General features: G+C 40.6%; 1 protein-coding gene across 1 annotated transcript in view; it reads left to right on the top strand.

The window, feature by feature from the left end:
* The window catches only part of MPPED2 (metallophosphoesterase domain containing 2), a 185,995-nt gene that overhangs the window by 74,859 nt on the left and 88,010 nt on the right, over positions 1-23,126 (top strand). The window contains exon 3 of the mRNA XM_004369744.2: positions 21,362-21,587. Within this exon, the coding sequence (XP_004369801.1) occupies positions 21,362-21,587 (226 nt within the window). The remainder of the gene's footprint in view (positions 1-21,361; positions 21,588-23,126) is intronic.

Here is a 23,126-nt window from a genome sequence, read left to right as displayed (position 1 = left end):
AAGGTTCTTGGCATGTCTTTGAGGCACATTGGGACTAGTACATGAATCAGGCTGTCAAGAAAAGACAAAAAAACATGTACAACTGTTCGAGTCCATAGGATTTAGGAAGCAATTAACTTTGGTTTATGATCCTAATCTAGAAAGAATTAAGGCTATTTAACCACTCTGATAAGAGTTAACTTTTGAAGCTTTTTGCATACCTACTTGAAAAGGAATTAAGAGATCAGGAGAAGTCCAGTCAATTCAGTTTATCCTATTATATCCCCCAAGTCTTGGGCAGCTCAGTTTTCAATAGCTCATAATACCTAGCTCCTAAACCTGTTTTCCCAAGCAGCTGGTTAAAAATTCAGATTCCTGGAATCTAGCTCAGACCTATTGAATCAGATTCTCTAGTGGTGGGTTCTAATCATTGGTACTTTAATGAGCTCTTCTGTGTCTCTCCTTTGGCCAGTTCCCTGCCACTGTTCTAGCCAGGGCTTTTAGCGATTTATTCCGGTTCGAACCCCTGCTGAGAATTTGCATTTCCACCCCAGATATACTGAATCAGAATCTACACTTTAACAATATCCCCAGGTGATTCTTATGTATAATAAATTTTCAGAACCACTGCTTTACTAGTGGTTCTCAGAATTGGTCCCTAACTAGCAGCATTGGCATGGCTGGGGAACTTTGTTGTTGTTAGGTGCTATCAAGTTGATTCCAGCTCATAGCGACCCCATGCACAACTGAACGAAACACTGCCTCATCCTGTGCCAGCCTCACAGTTGTCGTTATGTTTGAGCCCATTGTTGCAGCCACTGTGGCAGTCCATCTTGTTGAGGGTCTTCATCTTTTTCACTGACCCCCTACTCCACCAAGCATGATGTCCTTATCCAGGGACTTGTCCTTCCTGATAACATGTCCAAAGTAAGTGAGACAAAGTCTCGTCATCCTCGCTTCTGAGGAGCACTTTGTCTGTATTTCTTCCAAGATGGATTTGTTCATTCTTCTGGCAGTCCATGGTATATTCAGTATTCTTCTCCAGCACCATAATTCAAAGGCATAAGTTCTTCTTCGGTCTTCCTTATTCATTGTCCAGCTTTTGCGTGCATATGAGCTGATTGAAAGATCATGGCTTGGGTCAGGTGCACCTTTTTCCTCAAAGTGATATCTTTGCTTTTTAACACTTGAAAGAGGTCTTTTGCAGCAGATTTGCCCAATGCAATACGTCCTTTGATTCCTGACTGCTGCTTGTTAGAAATTGCTTGTTAGAAATGCAAATTCTCAGCAGGGGTTCAAATCGGAACAAACCAGTTTGAAGTCCTGGTTCTAGCTTACAATAGCCTGGATTACTGAGGTGAGGGATATATATATATCCTGCATGCTCTCATTACTCTTACCAAGCCCATTCTTTTCCTTTGTCTTTTCATCTTAACCTCGGTACTTCACTTAGCTCATCTGTAAAAGGAGATAGTAATTCTTACCTCATAAGGATTAAGTAGGTTAATGTATAAAGTTTTTTTAGGACTGTGTTGGTTCCAGTCCTTGTAATTATCATCATCATTTGATCTCATTCACCAGGAGTGAATGTTGTTGCCTAAGGCAGCAAATTATGAATCAGGATTTCCTACCAAACTGTTGTAAGGAGGAGTAGAAGGTACAGAAATAGCTTTGTTTGGGAGAAACATTATTATTATTTTTAAAATTGTGCTTTAGGTGAAAGTTTACAGAGCAAATTAGTTTCTCATTAAACAATACAATAATGTTTTATGACACTGGTTGCCACCCTGTGATGTGTTGACACTCTCCCCTTCTCAACCTCGGGTTCCCCATTTCCATTCCTCCAGCCTTCCTGTCCCTTTCTGCCTTCTTGTCTTTGCTTTGGGGCTGGTATGCACATTTAGTCTTATATACGTAGTTGAACTATGTGTGTTATTATTTCTTTTATAAACCAAAAAAAAAAAAAAAAAAGCCGAACCTGTTGCCATCGAGTCGATTCTGACTCACAGTGACCCTATAGGATGGGCAGAACTGCCCCATAGGGTTTCCAAGGAGCACCTGGTGGATTCAAACTGCCAACCTTTTCGTTAGCAGCCACAGCTCTTAACCACTGCGCCACCAGGGTTTCCATTTGTTTTATATAGGCCTATCTAATCTTTGGCTGAAGGGTAAACTTCAGGAGTGACTTCAGTACTGAGTTAAAAGGGTATCTGGGGGCTATACTCTCAGGGTTTCTCCAGTCTCCGTCAGACCAGTAAGTCTGGTCTTTTTTTGTGAGTTTGAATTTTCTACATTTTTCTCCCGCTTTGTCCAGGACCTCTATTGTGATCTCTGTCAGAGCAGTTGGTAGGGGTAGCCAGGCACCATCTAGTTGTGCTGGACTCAGTCTAGTGCAGGTTGTGGTAGTTGTGGTCCATTAGTCCTTTGGACTAATCTTTCTCTTGTATCTTTGGTTTTCTTCATTCTCCCTTCCTCCAGGCGGGGGTGGAACTAGTGGGTGTATCTTAGATGGCCTTTCACAGTCTTTTAGGACCCCAGATGCTACTCACCAAGGTAGGATGTAGAACATTTTCTTTATAAACTATATTATACCATTTGAGCTAGATGTCCTCTGAGAAGAAACATTATTAACGAAGCATATGGAAGTTTAAATCAGCTAGGAGGCTTTTGGCTTTAAGAAATGAAATCATTACACAAAAAAGGATTTATTATCTCATAAAACAAGAAGTCCATGAATAAGGCATTTTTCAGGATTCAGTAATTCAGGGGCCTAGCCATATCATCAGGAACCCAGGTTCTTTCAGTATTCCACTCTTCTGTGCTCATGTGTTGGCCTTGCCCCGAGAGGTTGTTCCCTTTATTGTCTATATAAGTGGTAGGCATTTCCCAGAAGCCCTTTGTCAGACTGCCCCTCATGTCTCATTGGCCAAGACTGGGTGATATGCACCTTCTTAAACCAGTCACTGGCAAGGGAAATAGAATTATTAACTAATCCATACCTACTCACTTGGGTCTAAGAAAAGGCCTACCTTTCTTGAGCACATGGCTTCCCAGGGAGGAGGAATATATGAACAAAACTGGGGCAACTCTGCTATTAAGGAAAGCTGGCGGTAGAGAGTGGCGTGAGGATTTGAGTAGACCACCAAAGATGTTTGCTCTGTAAGTCTAGTAATGAAGTATTTTGGCGTGACCCCTTGAGGAGAGTATATACTAGTTTCCTGGAATGGAGTCCACTCAGGGCACTTGCTGTAACACCAGGGGCAGCCACTGTGCATTGTTTGGCCAGTGACTGGGACAGCCTTGAGCGACATTTTAAAACATCATGCATATCAACTTGTTTCCTCTTTTCATCTCGTAATTTTTCTCTTTTTCTTTTCTTCTGCTCTTTTTTTTTTCTTTTTTCTTTTATCTCTTTTATCTCTTATCCATGCTGTAGAACAACCACCAGGCCCCATACGTTGGAAGTGAAGAGAGGTTTCTAGCCATATATATCCCTTTCCACTAGGAATGCTGTTAACAGAGAAGGCTACAAATTTCTGTTATGTAGTCAAATTCTAAAGGTTTGAGAGGCTGAAGCCATCATTGGATGTTGTGTTGAATGACCGTCCAGTGTATTTTCTTTCTCTTTTCTTTCCGCTCTTATCCATCAACAGTTGGCATATTGAGATTTCTGAAGATAGCATAGAAAGTATCATTTTAATAATGCAAATTAATTGATTGTTCCCATCTGTGGTCATCATGAGATGGGAAGACGCTTGGTCAGACCCAGCACCACTGATTTAGGGTAGCAAGAATACCTGAAAGTGAGACATGCATGGAGGGCAACAGATTTGATTGTTTTGGTTTTAGACTGCACAGTCTTCTAGGGCAATGATTCTTTAGCTGTGTTTCAAGGACTGTGAGGGGCTTGAACTTGGAGCTTTTCCCCTTACCCCACCCTCAGCCTATCTTAAACCACAACAGACACATTTTCAACTTTTTTTTTTTTAATTCAAGCTTCTTCATGAACTTTTCTTTGAACAAAGTTTTCCCCTCATCCCACTTGCTCCACCAAGCAAACAAATTAAAATTGCTTCTGGCCTAAGAGATAGGGTGTTACAACTTCCTATATGTCATTGTCCAGGTCATTTTTGGAGAGCTGGGAGAAAAATCCCATAATACCCCTGAATGTCTGAGGTTATGTGTACAGAATATGGAAAGTCAGTGATGGCTAAGTAGAATGACCATGGAACTAAGAGGCAGAGCCCTAGTCACAAGGCCTCCTACGGGCCCAACGCTGGTCAGTGCAGTCCTCACAGTGCCTTCTGCTGCTGCCTATTTGACATCTCACCAGTTAAGCCATTGTGTTTTGGTGAACTGCAACTACTTAAAATCTAATTCCCTGTAATAATGAGTTTTGTTTTTTTTTTTAAGGAGACAGAGGTAGAGCCCAAGAAAATAAGCAAATATTCCAACATTGTTGAACTGCCCCAAACTCAAGACAGCAGCAACAACAGCTGGCTTTCAGGGTATGTTCCTGTGATCCAGGCACATTCAGCCCAACTGTGTACATTTTTACCTCCTGCACAGTTGCTTCAACATTAGATCCTTAGTGTGCTTGTCTAACTAAGGGAGGAAGAATAAACACATCTTAGAAGGATTTTCAATCACCAGGGGAGATTAAAAAAAAAAAAATTCTCTAGCTAATTTTTAGCTAATCAACAATAAAAGATCATAGAACTTGAGTATTCTGATAGAAATTGAGATTTTAAAGGAGTCATGTACTTGATAATACTGTTCTAAATGTTGCTAGTTTATGTGTGTGTGTGCACACGTGTGTGTGCATGGGTGTGCTTCTGAGTCTGTTTCTTACATGTCCTTACTCATTGTCTATAAAGGGCTGGGCAGACAGAAAATGTTGACTGATCTCCTTCAAAGATGCTTCTTGACCGCCATATTTCAGTAGAGTTCCTCTGTTACTCTCATACCAAAAACCAAACCCGTTGCCCTCTAGTTGATTCTGACTCATAGCGACTCTATAGGAGGGTGTAGAACTGCCCCCATAGGGTTTTCAAGGCTGTAATCTTTATGGAAGCAGACTGCCATGCCCTTCACCTGTGGAGCAGCTGGTGGATTCGAACTGCCAACCTCGGTTAGCAGCCAAGCGCTTTAATCAATTGCTGTCAAGTCATTTCCGACTCATGGTAGCCCCATGTGTGTCAGAGTAGAACTGTGATCCATAGACTTTTCAATGGCAGACTTTTTGGAGGTATTTCACCTGGTCTTTTTTCTGAGGCACCCTGGGTGGACTTGAATTTCCAAGCTTTTGGTTAGCAGATGAGTGCTTAACCATTGGCACCACCCAGGGACTCCATTGCTCTTGTTGCACCTGCTAATTCCCTTCCTAGCATTTATCACAATCTGAGTTATGTTATTAGGTATTTACCTCTTTATTGTTGTTGCTCCCACCTGAATATTAGCTCCACAAGGGCAGAGACACTTTTCTGTTTTGTGGATCGTTATATTCCCAGCATCAAGCACAGTGTCTGTCACATGATAGGATCCCAGGGAATATTTGATGAACGTTGTAGGAAGACTGCAATTGTTCTTTGGGCATTATGGGACCTTATTTCACTATTAGATATCATCCTGACTTTTGAGAGGGTTAGGGATCTAATGAGATTTAATGGGATCTAGTAGAATTTCTTTTCCCCAAGGCTGCTGCTATAGTAGAAAATTAGGTTGAGACTTAACTTTGCAAGATCCTTGAAATAAACCAAAAAGAAAAGAAAAATGAGGGAAAAGATCCAAACCACCAGGTAGGTGAATCTGAGAATGTGGAGTTGAAAGTGTAATGCCACATAATAGAGTTAAAAAGTAAGAACAGTTTCACCCAAAGAATTAAAATGTGGCCAGACCTTTTTAGTAAGGGATTGACTTTACAAGCTTTGCAAGGATTTGAATAGAAGTGGTTGGAGTTCTCAGTTCTGGAGAATTATGTTAGACTCTGCAAAAATACCTTCTTTCCTACCAGTGTATCTGCCTTCTAGTGTCTCATTAAGATAAGGAGTTTATTTATTTAAAATGAAAGTAGTCTTTTTCAGAGAAGCTTGAGTTGGCAGTTGCAGCATATACAATGCAGTGATCCTGACTTTAGCTCTTTGAGGAGAATAATCCCAGTGAAAAACAAAGTGTTTTATGCATTGGGATGGCAGGTATTTCAGAGATATGCAAAAATGAAATACAGTGGTTGAGATGAGCCTATAGATTATAAGAAGATATCAATCTAGAAAACCTCTTTCTCAGAACTTGGAGACACTACCTTGGTGTTTGATATAAAAAGGGGTACTATATTGACTAAAGGAGCCCAGGTGGCACAGTGGTTAAGTGCTTGGCTGCTATACAAAAGGTTGGCAGTTTGAATCCACAAACTGCTTCACAGGAGAAAGATGTGACAGTCTGCTTCCATAAAGATTACAGCCCTTAGAAACCTTATGGGGTAGTTCTACTCTGTCTTACGTCCTGTAGCATCGGTGTGAGTTGGAATTGACTCAACGGCAGTGGGAATGAGTATACTGACTAAAAGTAAGCAAATGTAGCCCCTTAGCTACTGATGGAAAAAATAAGTAAAAAGAGGGATGTTGGCATCATGGAAGATCTTTACCATTGGGTTTCATGAAGGGTGCCTTAGTAATAGTGTTAGAGATAGAAGAAAAGTTCAGAAGGACAGTAGTGGCTAGATCCAGAGTGGTCATTCCTGGTTACTCTCTGATTCAGGTTCACAGTTAAGGGCCTGAAGAGTGGCTAAACAGATGCCTTTTATGGGTCGAACAAAAGAAAATACCTTAAGATGTAATGTTGTTATTTGCTGTCGAGTTGATTATGACTCATGGCGACCCCATGTGTGCACAGTAGAACGGCTCCATAGGCTTTTCAAGACTGTGACCTTTTGGAAGCAGATTGCCAGGCCTGTGTTTCAAGATGCCACTGGGTGGGTTTGAACTGCCAGCCTTACAGCTAGTAGTCGAGTTCTTAACCGTTTATGCTGCCCTTAAACTATAATAAACCCATTGCTGTTGAGTCTGTTCCAACTCATAGCAACTCTCCAGGACAGAATAGAACTACTCCGTAGGGTTTCCAAGGCTGTAATCTTTATGGAGGCAGACTGCCACATCTTTCTCCCAAGGAGTGGCTGGTGGTTGCCAGTCACTGACCTTTGAGTTAGCGTCCAATTGCTTAACCACGTGCTACCAGGGATTTTCTTAAACTATAATAAACCCAAACTAAATGAATAAACCAAACTCGTTGCTGTCAAATAAAAAGGAGCAGGAGTGAGTATCCCAACAACAAAATTTGAGCGTCCCTAATGACTATGAGGAGCCCTGGTGACACAGTGATTAAGAGCTCAGTTTCTCACCAAAAGGTTGGTAGTTCGAATCTACCAGCTGCTCCTTGGACACCCTGTGGGGCAGTTCTACTCTGTCCTATAGGGTTGCTAGGAGTTGGAATCGATTGGACGGCAACGGGTTTGGTTTTGGTTGTAATGACTATGAGATATGAAAAAATTAGTAACCACATGCCCTAGGTATATTGGATGGCACTTGCAGATAATTGTAGATTGAATTTAGGAAATCAGAAAACATGATTGTAGTCACACGTCAGAAAAAGCCTCTCAGTTTCTCTGAACTCCAATTTCCTATCTGTAAAGCAAATTATTAAAACTGTCCCTGTTTCAGAAATCTCTGTGTGATATAGGTGAGGAGAGGATCAACAGTCTGCAAAATCAGGAGCTCTGTGTTACGACTAACTCGTTGGCTGACCTTCTGGGGTTTTAGTTTCTCATTCCATAGAAGGAATGATTCTGATCTCTGAGCACTCTCCTAGGTTGGAATTTCTATGAGCCTGGAATTAGAAGATGAGAGGACAGGAGCACCCAGCTGCCCCTTGATCTGTGGGAAGCAAAAGGAAAGAGTCCAGCCCTCAAATAAATTAGTGTGGATTCTTTCATCTGACCCAGTGGCTTGGGAGCCTGAGAAGACGCACACATCTGTTTGGTCTGGGCAGTAGCCTCATTTATAAAGAGTGGCCTCTGCAAAGCCAGCTGTCAAAACAGCAGTGATTTGCCTAGGAGGCCTAGGGGTGAAAACCTTCAGATGAAGGGACACAACGAAGAAATACAGGCAACTTCCTCACATAATGAATGGCTATTCCATTAACTCCATCTATTGATTATCTTGTCTCAGCTACCAAATACTGGAAACATAGGCTGGAAAAATCTTTAAATGTGTAAGGCTAACCATGCAGCAATAGTAATTCCCTTGTGTTCTGAAATTGCCACGCGTTATTTGTGTGATGTGTATAGTTCATTCACTCATTTATTCGTCCATTCATATGTTCACTCATTCAGCAAAATATTGAGTCCTTACTACAGGCAGGCCAGTCTGTGCTCCCATCTGACTCTCCCAACCAAAGAAAAAAAAAAGTCCACCTATAACAGATCAGTTTTTCAATAGCAAATGAATAGTATACTTTGTGATGTATGTAATTGGTGACACAAACAGGATTTGTAACACTTTATGGCCATCTTGAGTCCAAAATTGAGGTATTAGCTACTTACATCTACATATTTTTAGCTAGGATGTAATCATTTCTTAATTAATTCATTCACTTGATAAATAAGTATTTAAGTCTCCTAGAAATGCAGAAATCAATAGAATATAGTCTGAACCCCTTTAAGGTTCCGTAATCAAGTGGGAGAGAGAGAGAGCTCCATAGACAAATCCTCATTCTATGAACTGTAAGCGCTTGGTAAGCTCAGAGCCCAAAGTATGAGTGGAGGAGTGGCTGGCAGGGACCAGATCACAGAGCCTACACTCCATATCAGGGAATTTAGCCTTTTGTCCTAGAGGTTATAATAGAAAATCTGAAAGGATATTACAGTGGCTGAGTGTGTAAGTACATGGAGGGAGTGTATATGATTAAATCTGTGTTTGTGTTTTGATAAAATCATCCCAACTTTAGTAAGTAGGATGGATTAAGCAGAGGCTGCCTTATAGGAAAGGAACCAAAAGGTGTTGGAAATGCATGCCATGTCTGGGGGCATGGATGTGTGAGAGAGAAACAGACATGCATTTGAGCCAGTAGTTGAAGGATAAGGCAGTGTGTGTATGTTCACCTGACTTTGATGTCCAAAACAGGGACCACAGAACAAGGATGCCCTCTGCTCTTTTGTTTATTAGTTTTACTCTCTTGCTTGCAACAGTGTTCAACAGAGTATGGTGTCTAACTGTGGCCCAATTACCTGGATCCATTAAAATATTTAATTGAATTATTTAAAGAAGAGTTTTAAAGAATATGCTTCAAGCATACTGCTTATGAGAAAACTTGGTATCTTAGTTACTGCTGCTGTAACAGAAACACTATACGTTGGGGTTTTAAAGATTAGCAGTTTATTTTCTCACAGTTCTGGAGGCTAAAAGTCCAAATCAGGGTTTTAGCCCTGTTGATTCCATGTTGGTAGCCCCAGGTGTTCTTTGGTTCCTTGGAGAACCTCACATGGCATCTGTCTTACCCTGTGTGTGCATGCCTCTGTGTCTGATGTACTGTTTTTTATAACTCAGAAGTGATTGGATTTAGAACCACCCTACTCAGTTAGGGTCGCTATGAGTCAGAAGTGACTTGATGGCAACAGGTTTATTTTTTTTTCACTCAGTTGTGATCTTATTAACATAACAAAGAAAACCCTATTACCAAAGAGTATTGAATCTACAGGTATAAAAAAAACCATACCAAACCCCTTGCTGTTGAGTGGATTCCAACTCATAGCGACCCTATAGGACAGAGTAGAACTGCGCCATAGGGTTTCCAAGGCTGTAATCTTTACAGAAGCAGACTACCACATCTTTCTCCTGCGAAGCAGCTGGTAGGTTTGAACTGCTGACCTTTCGGTTACCAGCCAAGTGCTTTAACTGCTGCCTCACCAGGGCTCCTTTCCACAGGTATAGGGCTTAGTATTCCAACACCTATTTTGAGAGGACACAGTTCAATCCATAACAGATGGATTAAGGAAGACACAACGCAGATTAATCTCTTGAGCTGTAGCTTTAAGATGCAGGGGGCTAGCTAGATCTCTAGAAATTAGAAAACTGGATAAGGAATGAAAATGTGGAAAGTCAAATAGACTGCCAACTCCACTTCCTGGAATCTTCAGTCCCAAGGGACCTTCCAGAGGTCCTTTCTTCCTGAAGAATTATACTGCACCCTTTGTGCAACTTCATCCCAGAGGGGAAGCTTGTGGATGGCATCAGGCTACAATCCTATTGTCAAGGAAAGAGATTGGAGACCATTGAAACTGATGTTCCATTGCAACCAAAACCTTATCCGAAGGAGACCTCATTACCTCACACCCACCAAGAAGTCTTCTTAGTAGCTTCTGATTAAATGGAATCCTCCTTAGTAGCAAACATTTGCCAGTTGATGAGGAAAGCAAAAATTAAAGAAGAAATAGATGTGGTTTCCATTCCCTCCATCTCATCGCTGTTGCTACTGATCAAAATAACCTTCCCTGAGAGGTTTCTTTTGAAATTTTATTCTTGAAATGTGTCATTAAAATTTTGAGTTATAAAATGGGAAAAGTCAATTGTATTGGACCGTAAGTATTGCTCCATGAGGATTCCTGTCCAGAGTACAAATTATTAAAAGTGACATAGGATGTGTGTGCAAGGTAATATCCACTTTCATAGGCTCTTCTCTAAATTCCGAGGGATTCTGTAGAGTAGATCAGATTATACAGTGAGTGGGGACCCTGAAAAGAAAATGGAATTGTGTATTGATGTCTTCAGAAATATTTGATGGCAATAAAATATTCCTTGGAATTCCCTTCAGAGGGGAGAAAATGGAGTTTGTTTTCAGTAATTGGATTTTGTAGCATTTGCTCTCATACTTTCCAATATAGCCAATTGGAACCTCTGATTTGGTTTTGCTTATTGGCAAAAGTACCATGTAAATTGATCTGTGATGCATTTAAAGAAGATGCTTTCAAAGTTTGGAAATTGAGATGGCTTTTTCCTATTAGATTTTGAGAGTATTAGGGTTCATTTCTATATTTTAGTCTAATGTATTATTAGCCAAATATGTTCTTTTTCAATTTAGTTTTAATCAAGTTCTAGAAGACCATTTTCATCTAGCCCCAGTGGTGCTGTTAAGGCAGAGATTTTATTTCCACTGTCAACCCTCTATTCTGGCTTCTGCAGCCCAGTCCCTTGGAATTACTACACACTAAAATCCTGTATTTAGCTGCCTGAATGTCTCAGCATGCAAAAATAATAGTAGTTATTACAAAAAGATTTTGTGTTCCTATTTGGGGGTTAATGGGAGGGATCCAGCAAGCCCTTCAAATTGTTATTTCTTTTAAAGAATATGGCCTTTATGCCTTGTGTTATTTTTATTTAATTTGATCTTCACCATACTTAATGGTTTAAAATGCAAATGCATAGTACTTGCATTTGTTCTTCTAATTATGCAGTAGAATAATTGCTACTTATTTTATTTTATAATTGTTGCTGGAAGGAACACCTTTTTCTCAGTTGCTTTTTAAAGGCTTTGTAAGGAAAAAAACAACATGTCATTTTCAGCTCACCATGGATATCATCAGTCAACAGCTATTAGTTTGTTAAAGTTATTTATTAAACACTCTTTTAAGGTGCTAGAAAGTAGGAGATGGGCTCCTCATCCTGAAGGAAGTTACAATGCAAAACAGAAAAAAGGATAAAAATATAAATAATAATAATCACCCTTTATATGTCAGGTATTTTATTAGGTTCTTTACCGATCTCACTTAATCATCATATCCACTCTGTAAGGTGTTGCTGTACTTAGGTGCCGTTGAGTCAGTTCTGACTTATAGCGACCCTGTGTACAACAGAGCAAAACACTTCCTGCTCCTGCAGCCTCCTCACAGTTGTTGCTATGTTTGAGCCCATTGTTGCAGCCACTGTGTCAATCCATCTCATCGAGGGTCTTCCCCTTTTTTACTTTGTAAGGTAGGTTGTATAATTATCTTCCTTTTTCCGATGAGTAAAATGAGGGTTAAATTACATATTTTGGGTTTAGTTTCACAGCTATTAAGTGACAGAACCAAGAACTTGATTCCTAATCTGACTCCAAAGTCCATGCTCTTTCCATTATGCAATATAATTCCTATATTCATATCAGCTTGAGGGATATAAACATATACACAGATGATCAAGATGAGGCTTGACATTGTCTTTACTAATTCTTCTTGTGACTATCCAGTGGAACCTAGATTTGGATCCACTTTTCAGAAGCTCGAGAAAGTAAATTGGAGGGAGATAGTTTGGTTGTTCAGGCAAGATTTGTTTTATGTAGTATAAATCTTTCTCAGTAAGCTAAGGGCCTTATTTGTAAGGAAGAAATTGCAAAAAATAAACAGTGGAAGAAATTTCTCCCTAGGTTTTCACTGTCCAAACCTGTTGCCATTGAGTTATTTCCGACTCATAGCAACCCCACAGGGCAGAGGAGAGCTGGCCCGTGGAGTTTCCAGGGCTGTGATCTTTACGGAAGCGGACTGCCGCATCTTTCTTCCGAGAAGCAGCTGGTGTGCTCCAGCGTCCAACCTTTAGGTTAGCAGCTGAACGCTTAACCACGGCTCCACCAGGGCTCCTTTGTCCAATTGTCTAGTCAGATGGTAATACCCGAGTTGCACTTCAGTGGACAGTTATCACCATAGCTTCACATTTAGAACGTGCCATGTTGGTCTGGGTGGCAACTTAGAGATTTACACAGTTGGGAAAGAAGGAAGATATTGTCGTTCATTTTGCTATCTCTTGGTTGTCTTTAAAACTGTCTGAGTATGAGAGTGTGAGTCTGTGTATGTGTGTAAGTCACAAACAGTCATACTAGAATAATGTTATGATTGAAATACGAAAGTCTACAAACAAAGGAACTGCAGAGCAACAATCACATCTGTCACCTGTTTTCATTGTCATTAAGGATCGTGGGTGTATCCTGGTCCCTCAGTGGTGTTACCTGCTAGCATTGCAGTGTATATGAGGACCGCTCTTGTCCAGAGGGGGTGTGCTTTCCTGGGAGGGGGGGCACACGTCTGTTTTCTTTGTGTGAACTAAGGCTTATCATACCTCCTGGTGCCTTGGGATTCTTTTTATGGAAGAGGTTGAAGAAAAGGGAGCATTTCAACTGTGGCTTCTTCTCACACTAGCCCTGATTCCTGCAGTGAACCACTGGGCTCTCACTCAGCATTTCCTTGCTTTCTCTTGGGTTTCCGGCTCAGCCCTGACATTATTGTAATATAGTTTTCTGTGTTTAATATTTCTTAGACTTGGTTTCCCATTGCAAGCATGGAAGAAACCCTAATGCATGAGTTTCAGAGGAGAAGGTAGCAGTCTGAACCTGCTGTGTGGCTCCATCAGCAAGTGTGAGTATTAACGTTAGAGCTGTCAGGACTTGTGAAAGTCAGTGGAGCCTGACGGGGGACAGAGTGAGGTCAGAATCTGAGCTTGCCCTGACTGAATGTTTCTGGTGGCTTTGCAGCCAAGGCAAGTAAGTGAGTGCAAACCGTGGAGCTGAGAGGGATTTCTGGAGGTCCAGTCATTCATTTAGTGAGGAGGCAGTGGGTACCAACCAAGTGCCTAGCACCATTTTAGGTGCTGGGGGTACAGCAGGGAACAGTGGGCCCTGCTCACTCATAACTGATGGAGCTCCTTCCCTTGTCCAGGTGGGACTCCACCTTTTCTGCTATCAGCCCTCAGTAATCACCAAGGAAGGACTTTAGATGATTAGTCTTCTTAGCCCATCCCAGAGCCTCATAGTTCTCCTATCCTCATAGCCATCAGTATTATTCTTGCAGAATTTTCTGCTTGGCCAATTTTCAAAGCCCAGGTTATTCTTTTCAGTCCTCTGTGGAATAGAGAGACTTCAAGAGTTTGAACATTTTCCTTCTTCCTGCTGGAGTCACAATATTAAAAATATAATTTTAAACAGGAAAGACTTCTTCTTCTCTCCACCTTGGGGGTATAACAAGGTTCCTTCATAACACTGGCATTGGAGAGCAGTGTTATAAAATAGGCCCCTGGCACTGCCACCTGCAGGCTGGAGGCTTCAGAAAATGTGATTGAATTGCAGTCTCTTTCTTTTGTCTAGAAATAGTCGCATGTTAATAGGTTGAGCTACATATCTGTTTTACCCTTTTTAATCCTAGAATTTTTTTTTTTTTTGGTTTGGTTTTTGTTTTTTCCTAGCACATTGACAGGGGGAGATGAGCCTGAAGGTTGTGCCTGTGAGTTTGATTTTCCTGGGCATCTGGGAGCCGTAGCAGGTTCTTCCTCTGCTCTGTCACCTCTCTGTTGTTTTTCTCCTGCTACATAATGAGCTTTATTTAAGGTGAATGTTATGCCACAGATCTTTTGTTTCCTTGTATATTTTCAAAGTCTATAATAAATGAGTTTTTGATAAGGAAGGGAAGATGACCTTGACATAGTTGCTGTGCATTTGTTTTAAAATGGTTATAGATTTATATCAGATATGTGCATATCTGAAGACCTTAAACTTTTTTAGATAGTTTGTTCTCTCTACAGACTCATGTAAGAGTACCACAATCCGATTCTTTGAAGGAATAGGGGATATTTTAGATGACTAGGCACTCTTGAGAGAAACAGAATCTGGATATTCTCTGTTATAGGCTATCCTCTTGACTTGTGAACAAGAGAGCAGTCCTGGCACATTTTTGGTATTCGATAAGTATTAGAAGAAATGGGTATCTGAACGATACAGGAGGAAAGAAGTGGTGTGTTCAGGGTACACGTCGTGTATGATTAAGATCATCTCAACAGAGGGGGGCCGTGTTTGCAATGTGTACAGGTGGAAGGCCTCATTGGCCCATCCACCATCATCTGTAGATCCAGATGTCTTATGGTCCTAATAATACTTTTGTTAGCATGAGGGACATATTGGACCATGGCAGTCTCTGCTCTCAGAAAATCAAAGGTCTCTTTTCCATCTTCAGAAGGTTCTCTTTGAGATTAGTGACATTGTGCTAGGCCCCAGGATGTAATCCAGTTTGTGAATAAACTAATGAGTTCTTGGATGGCAGTTGGTAAGGCTAATAATAATAACAACACAGCTAATGTTTGTTGAGTGATATGAAGTGTCAGAAGCTATACAGGTTCTTTGTGTGCAATATCTTATTTAATCCTTAACAAACGTAGGAGCACTGTTATTACTATTCCCCACCCCCCTTATTTACATATGAGATTTGAGGAAACTGTGGTTTAAAGGAGCCCTGGTGGTGCAGTGGTTAAAGAGCTTGGCTGCTAACCAAAAGGTCAGCAGTTCAAATCCACCAGCTGCTCCTTGGAAACCCTTTGGGGCAGTTCTACTCTGTCGTATGTAGGGTCACTATGAGTCAGAGTCAACTCAAAGGCAATGGGTTTGGTAGTTTAATAGGGATTAGTTGGAGGTTAGTTGGCTTGACTGGATTTGAGGGGAGAGAAAATAAGACATTTCATGAGGGCTTTAAACTTGGAGAAAGATGTGACATTGGCTTAAACCTTCACATAGCCCAAAAAGACAAGCTCAGTTTCTGGAATAGTTTCACCAGGGAGAACCCTCCAAAGGAAGCTGTCCATCGAAGGGCAGATCTTGCTGAGGTTCATTCATTCCTTAATTTATTCAACAAATATTAATTGTGTGCCTGCCATTTGGAAGGTACTTTCAATCAAACAAGGAACTACAAGCCACAATCCATGCCTTCAGGGACCTTCTAGACTATGGGGAGACAAGTTACATGTGAAGAGCTAAACTACAAAATGGGGTAATCATAGTTAGCTTGTATTGATTGTTTGTTCTATACCATGAATGTACTTTTAAAATCTTTATCTCATTTTGTCTTCAACACAGCCTATAAAGATAGGTACTGTTACAGTCTGCATTTTCAAGTACACTTTAAAGAATATAAGTAGTCTGTCCAAGGTCATTGTCTTAGTTTGCTAGTGCTGTAGCAGTAATACCACAAGTGGTTGGCTTTAAAGAACAGAAATTTATTTTCTCACAATTCTGGGGGCTAAAAGCCCAAATCAGGGTCTTGGCCATGTTGATTCCTTCTGTGAGCCTGTCTCCTAGTTTCTGGTGACTGCCAGCAATTCTTGGCATGCCTTTGCTTGTAGACGAGACCTCACATGGCGCCTGTCTTCCCACCTTGTGTGTGTGCCTCTGTCTATTCTGTTTTCTTAATAAGATACCTCTCACAAGGAATTAGGTTTAGGGCCCACCCTGGTCTGGTACAACCACATTAACGTAACAAAGGAAAACCGGTATTTCCAAACAGGGTCATATTTAGAGGTACAGGGGTTAGGACTTCCACATATATTTTTAGTGGACACAGTTCAGTCCATAACAGTCATATAGCTAATGCACAGGGAAGCCTGCAGTCTCTGGTATTAACCCTATGCTGCCCTACACTTTAAATTGTAATAATTAAAAAATTGGATAATGAAAAATAGAAACGTGAGAGGTACAATAAATTGTTAAAGTTCATGGTAGTGAAGATGAAGGGAGAGAGTGTAATGGAATAAACTGAAAATAAGCTGGGATGAAAAGAGAGTTGAGGAAAAGGAGGAAAGAGAAAAAGAAATACCAGAGAGGGAGGAAGAGAACTTGGAGAGTGCAAGTTTTGTAACCAAGAGAATAGATACTTTCAAGGACAGGGATGTCAGTGGGATTTGAATACTGTGGTGTGATCAGTGGAAGTAAGAATTGAGAAGAAGCCTTGACTCATTAAAACCCGTTGTCCTTGAGTCGATTCTGACTCATAGCGACCCTATACGACAGGGTAGAACTGCCCTATTGGGTTTCCAAGAAGTGGCTAGTGGATTCAAACTGCCCACCTTTTGGTTAGCAGCTGAGCTCTTAACCACTGTGCCACCAGGGCTCCTTGACTCATTAGGAGGTTATTATTGACCTTCAAGGGAAGATTTCGGAAAAGAATAGACACAGAAGCCAGATTGCAGTGGGTAGATTATGAGTAACTATTTGTCTATAAGTTGCTAAATCGATTAATACAGTAGCCCATCTGTCAACACAAAAGTAATAAGTAGGCCAGGTGTAAGAAGTAGAATGGATTGGTAGGGTTTATAGCAGAATGGAGATGAGTGTCACCTGATCTTTTGATTTTTCCTAAAGAAGCCAGGAATCCAACATTGTTTCATGAGATAGCCTGTGATTTCTAAATGTTAGTTAAATATATATTTTTAAAACAAAACACAATAGAAGGCTAACCATAATACATCACTGGGCTGAATTTAGCTTACTGGGTGCTGGCTTGTGGACTCTTCTTTCCAGAGCTTTAGAAGTCAGATGAGGAAGCATTTTAAGAAGCAGCAAGTCAGGGAATGTTTTGCATTTTGTGTATGTGAGAGAGAGAAAGAGAGAAAGAGCGAGAGAGACAGAGAGAGAGAAGCATTGTTTGTATTCTTAGAGTAGATAAGTACTGGCTAGAGAGAGAAACTCGTTTGTAATCTTAAGGAAGAGAATTCAGTTGTTGGGGGAGGAGCAAAATATCAGAGAGGAAAAGTCTGACAGCGGAAGGTGCCAGCAGGGAGTGGGAGGAATGGAAGTAAGAGGCCAGTCATTAGAAAGAAAGACAAGAAGATGCTGACAGATGGAGTGATTGGAAAGTGAAGAAGAATGAAGAGATCCTAATGAGTTAACCACTTAACATTGAGTCAACTTCGACTCTTCTTGACCCCATATGTATCGGTGTAGAACTGCACTCCATAGGGTTTTCAGTGGCTGATTTTTCAGAAGTAGATCACCAGGCTTTTCTTCTGAAGTGCTTCTAGGTGGACTTAAACCTCCAACCTTTCGACTACCTGTGGACAAAATACACATCACATGCCCAGTAGGGGGCTATAGGGAGTCTGGGAGCTAGAGAGGAACCTGGAAGAGTTTTGCAATGACTGCTTTGGGAAATGAGTGATGGCAAGAGTGTGGAATAATTAGAACTGTTGAGTAACAGTGAGGACCCCGCTAACTTTCATTATCCTGTACTTTTTAACTGAGCATCTATTTGTGTGACACCACTCGGTGTAAAAGATGCAGAATAGAATAAGACTTAGCTGCTACCTGCAAGAGCTGTGATGGTCTCACAGTCTATAGCTCTAACCTGAGCTGATGGACTGGTTTCCCACATTTCATTCACTCACGTATTACCATCATCACTTTGCCGTATCTGTGAATTAACTCTACTATTATTTGTTCAGTTGTTTTCTTTAAATCACCTCTTTTATTATTTAATATATGCAAATAGAAAATTGAAGCTTTGTATCATTACTTACACTGTTATATTGTATTTTTCCAAATATGCATTTTTAAACCATTCAAAACTACTTGACATTTAATCAAAAATTCATCCTCATTCCACAAAAATAATCTTGTATATCACTAGTAGAATACATATGCGTGTTGGGAAAGGAAGAAGTGGCTAGTTGGTAGAGTTCTTTAGGACATTCAGAGCAGAGATTTTTCCACGTTATAATAAGTATACGTGGCCTTGCTGTTTTATTCAAGCAGGTCAGCTTAGATGGCCTGATCTGAATTAAATGGATAAAGCTGGACATCCCTTTGTCTGACGATGATGAAATGATGCTATCTGAATACCAAGAAGTTTCAGTCTTGACTGCAGAGGCTTCCAAACTAATCTAGTCTGTAAAAAACAAACAAAAAACTAAAATGCCATCAAGTAACAGGAGATTTGTCAGCTGCCCTGCTTACAGTTTTCATATAAAACATAAAGGTTGGCAGATTATAGATGAAAGGTCAGTTCAGCAAAAAAGAAAATGTGTCAGACAATTTCATAACATAGGTAACAGGATGGAAGGTGGATGCTGCTCTTGGATTCTCAGAGATGAATTTGCTGGTAATGTGTAAATATCATCACCGATTCTGAGGCTGTTCAATTTGGTGGCTACTTCTTTACGCTGAATCTCCAAAATTTGATTTAAAATTCGCTGAAGAGGCCTATCTTCCTGAGCAACATTTACTTTGCAGCAGTCTTGCTTTTTTTTTAAAATTGGTCTGTAGGGGAAAAAAGTGTACTTCCTTTGCCCTGTCTCCCAGTCTCGTTCATGCCTTTCCTGAACCAGCATTCTGAAATGAAAGGATTTACAGTGAGTCCATCATCGTGAATGATTAAAGGGAACTGGGTAACTACAGCATGATTTATGAAGTAGACTTGTTCAGAGATTGCACGCAGGTAGGACTTGTCTGGAAACAGATTACCATCCAGGAAAACGGTGTAGCCCATTATGGCTTTGGGAGCATGGGGGAATCTGGAGGTGCGATATCAGGCCGTGGGGTCACAGAGGAGCCCTGGTGGTGCAGTGGTTAGGAGCTATGGCTGCTAACCAAAAGGTCCGCAGTTCAAATCCACCAGCCGCTCCTTGGAAACCCTATGGGGCGGTTCTACTCTGTCCTGTAGGGTCGCTATGGAGTCAGAATCAACTCAACGGCAGTGGGTTTCGGAGGTCACAGAATCATGATATTAGAGTTGTGGGGTACCCCAAAAATTTCCAATGTGTGCAGTGCTGGGATTTCACAACCCTGTTAATAATATGTTTCACCTGCAATGTAGTGCAGGGAATTGTGCCAAATATCACCACCATTCAATCTCAGTAGCTTTTAACATACATCGCACTCCCTATTGCCTTATGTTAGTGAAGATGATAAACTCCCATAAATATGCATTTGAGGGAGGATTCCTGTTTTTCCTGAGCCTCACAGCCTTGCTAATAACTGAGGCCAAAGGAGTGTCACACAGCATTGTGGGCTAGTAGTCAAGGAGACCCATTTTGTCCTCATGAAGCTTGGCCACAGTGTTTTTGGTTTAATCTCTCGGCAGTAGTTCTTCCCATTAGAGTGCTTTCATCTGTCTCTTAAGATTCCCCATCAGTGCACATGCTGTATATGTGATTTTGATACCAACTTTATAAACCTAAAAATTAAAAGCTGAAGAAGATCATTCACATTACAAGACATCATCTGACAGTCTTAAAAACCACCTCAGTATTAGCAGATAAATTTGCAATGTGCTGTTGAGATTTTGAGGAATTTTGATATTTGGTCATGCACAGTGTCATCTTTGCAGTTTGCATTCCTGAAATCCAAGTGGACCAATGACAAAACTTGGGACCCCAAAAAAATTATTTTCCCCGTTAAGCTTCATTAGTTAAATCATGGACTCTGCTTTGCTGGTAAGGACCAATTCTTACAAGTGTATCCAATTTCCTGCTTAGTGATAACTTTAATTCTTCCTGGAACAGCAGGAAGCATTAATTTTGCATTAGATCCAGGAGTCTCAGGAAGCAGGAATTATAGGCACCATTGTCCCCACCGCCCTTGTTCCCCCAAAATAAAATAAAATCAGCAGCAGCCTAGCAGTGAAGCTTGAGGGATGAGTAGTGACAGAGTAGAGAAAAGGGCATTAACTTCAGGATGGGAACAACTGCCCGGCACTATCTCCCTTTGGATTTTGGTTCTTATAATACACGAGTTATTAATATGTATGATCTGTACTTTATTCAAACATTATAAATCTATGCAGAAGTCTGGTGTTTGGGTTTTCCTTTATAGCTTTCATTCTTCTTCCCAGAATTATCTCATTTTGATCGGGAAACTTTTGCATAAAAAGCATATACTGAGAACTTCCATTTCCATACCATAAATATTAAAAGGGGGTTAAGCTTTACAGTTTCTTCTCCCATCCCAATGAGAGGAAAGTTAGCCTTCTAATCAGGAGCCATTAATAATGCTCTTTTTATTCATAAGCCAAAAGATAAACTTAGAATTAGCCTTGCAGTATGAAATTATACTATGTGGTTCCTTTCATATATGTATATTGTGGAATACTTGGCTATGCCAAGTCTTCTGTGTGAACAGTATACTAAAAATCTAGCAGTTGTCTGAGTTGTTAAGAAGTTGGTTGGCTTGTTTCTTCAGGACCAAACCAATTGCAGACCTTTTCTAAATGACCGTGATTAAAATGTTTTTTTTTCCTGGATGATTATAAAGTGTGGATTCATCACACTGTGGATTCATCACAGTGAATCTGTAGCATACAGAAGAGGGAAATGGAACTAGAAAACTTAATGTCTCCTCAATAGCTTTTTAGGTTCTTAGCAACATTCTGTCTCCTATTTGTTGTCTTTTTTTTTTAGCATAAAAGAGTAGTCATAAATTCTGTTTCACGTGGAAACACAAAGGAATGCGTGAGCTATTTCATTTCGTTTGCAGCCTGCTAATCATATAGTCTCAACCGTTGTACTTTGTGATGGGAAATGAACATGCTAATTGGTGCTCTTTTTTCTTATTTCAGGAAACCTGCCATATGAATATAAAATAGTGATTGCTGGGAATCATGAACTGACATTTGATAAGGAATTCATGGCAGACCTTGTTAAACAGGACTACTACCGTTTTCCCTCTGTGTCCAAATTGAAACCAGAGGACTTTGACAATGTTCAGTCCCTCCTGACAAACAGTATTTACTTACAAGATTCGGAGGTAACAGTGAAGGGATTCAGGATATACGGGGCACCTTGGTAAGTTAATTCAAACATTCCCCTTTGTTTTTTTCAGCTCAGCAGTAAGAAAGTACCTTAAATGAAAATGATTAGGGTAGAAAGAAACCTTATTGCTGTATTTTCCAATAACCTATATATTCTGATACTGCTGCAAAACACAGAGTCTGTTGTTTTCATTGTAATAAAGATTCCATTAGGTAAGATCAACGCAAGTAGGGGTTTGGTGGGCACGTATATGTTTATGTGACAGGGACTGTGCACATGTCTGTGTGACACAGAAGGATTTGAGGGAACGTGACGATGCTAACCCTTCACACAGATTCAGCCTAAGATAACTTACTTCCTTATCGTTTTACACTGGAAGCAATCATAAAATATCTCACTTAGATCAGGGTTTCTCAAATCTTGCCACGCATTAGAATCCAGAATCACCTGAGCAGCTCTGTAGAAATAACAGATTTCTAAGTCCCATCCCCAGAGACTCTGATTGTCCTTCCTGAGATCACAGAGCCCAGCAATCTGTATTTTTTAAAGTTCCCCAGATGAGGCTGATGCACAGGCAGTTTGGAGTTACTGGTTGGGGACCCAGAGCTGGAATTCTCAGAACTGAGCTCAAGAACACTTGATGCAGGAGTGTATCTTTTGGGCCAGATAGGAAGCCTTTTAATCTTGGCTCTATCACTTGTCAATAGTCTGATTTTGAAGAAGTTACTTGATTAAGCCTAAACCTCAGGTTCTGCATCTCTAAGATGGTAAAAATAATACCAACATCAAAAGGTTCTGATGAGGATTAAATTAGGTGAAGTTTGCAAAGTATTTGAGAGTACCTGTAGGTTGCTTAGGATGATCATTATCGTATTTCTTGTCTTGGGTCTGCCACTAAGTATTTTTGTGAACTTGGGCAAGTCACTTAGCCTCTAGACCCAGTTTCTTTATCTGTAAAATGGTAGTGTTAGACCAGGAGATCCTCAATATCAGAGGATTCTAGGATTATAGTTTTTCTTGAGGGCTCTCTGTGTATATAGAGGTGAAGAACTAACTTTTACTCACTCAGTCTGGAAAAGAATCCCAGTCCTGCCCCGGGAGGAGTGGATAGGGGCTGGAGAAAGACACAGAGTGAATTCAGATTGGCCACCTCACTCAAGAGTTTGGTTTGCCCTTTCTCATATTCTAGGGAGTTGAGATATTCTCTAATTTCTTCTGTCCGTACTAGTTGGTATCCCGAAGGACTGGTGAGTGGTTACAGGGAATATGTTTCTGTTTAAGTCAACTTTTTTTTATTGTTGTAGTTTAAATGAAGTTTACGTTTCAAGTTAGTCTCCCGTACAAAAATTTATACATACATTGTTATGTGACCCTAATTGCACTCCCCATAGTGTGACAGCACACTCCTCCTTTCCACCCGATTCCCCATGTCCATTCAACCAGTTCCTAACCATCTCTGCCTTCCCATCTCACCTCCAGATAGAAGCTGCCCATTTAGTCTCTTGTATCTACTTGAGCTAAGAGGCACACTCCTCACGAGTATCACTTTATGTCCCACAGTCCAGTCCAATC

This window comes from Trichechus manatus, unplaced genomic scaffold, assembly GCF_000243295.1.
Source record: "Trichechus manatus latirostris isolate Lorelei unplaced genomic scaffold, TriManLat1.0 scaffold00006, whole genome shotgun sequence".
NCBI classification, from domain to species: domain Eukaryota; kingdom Metazoa; phylum Chordata; class Mammalia; order Sirenia; family Trichechidae; genus Trichechus; species Trichechus manatus.
Note: the sequence above shows the minus strand (reverse complement) of the source record. Positions and strands in the feature narration are given on the sequence as shown.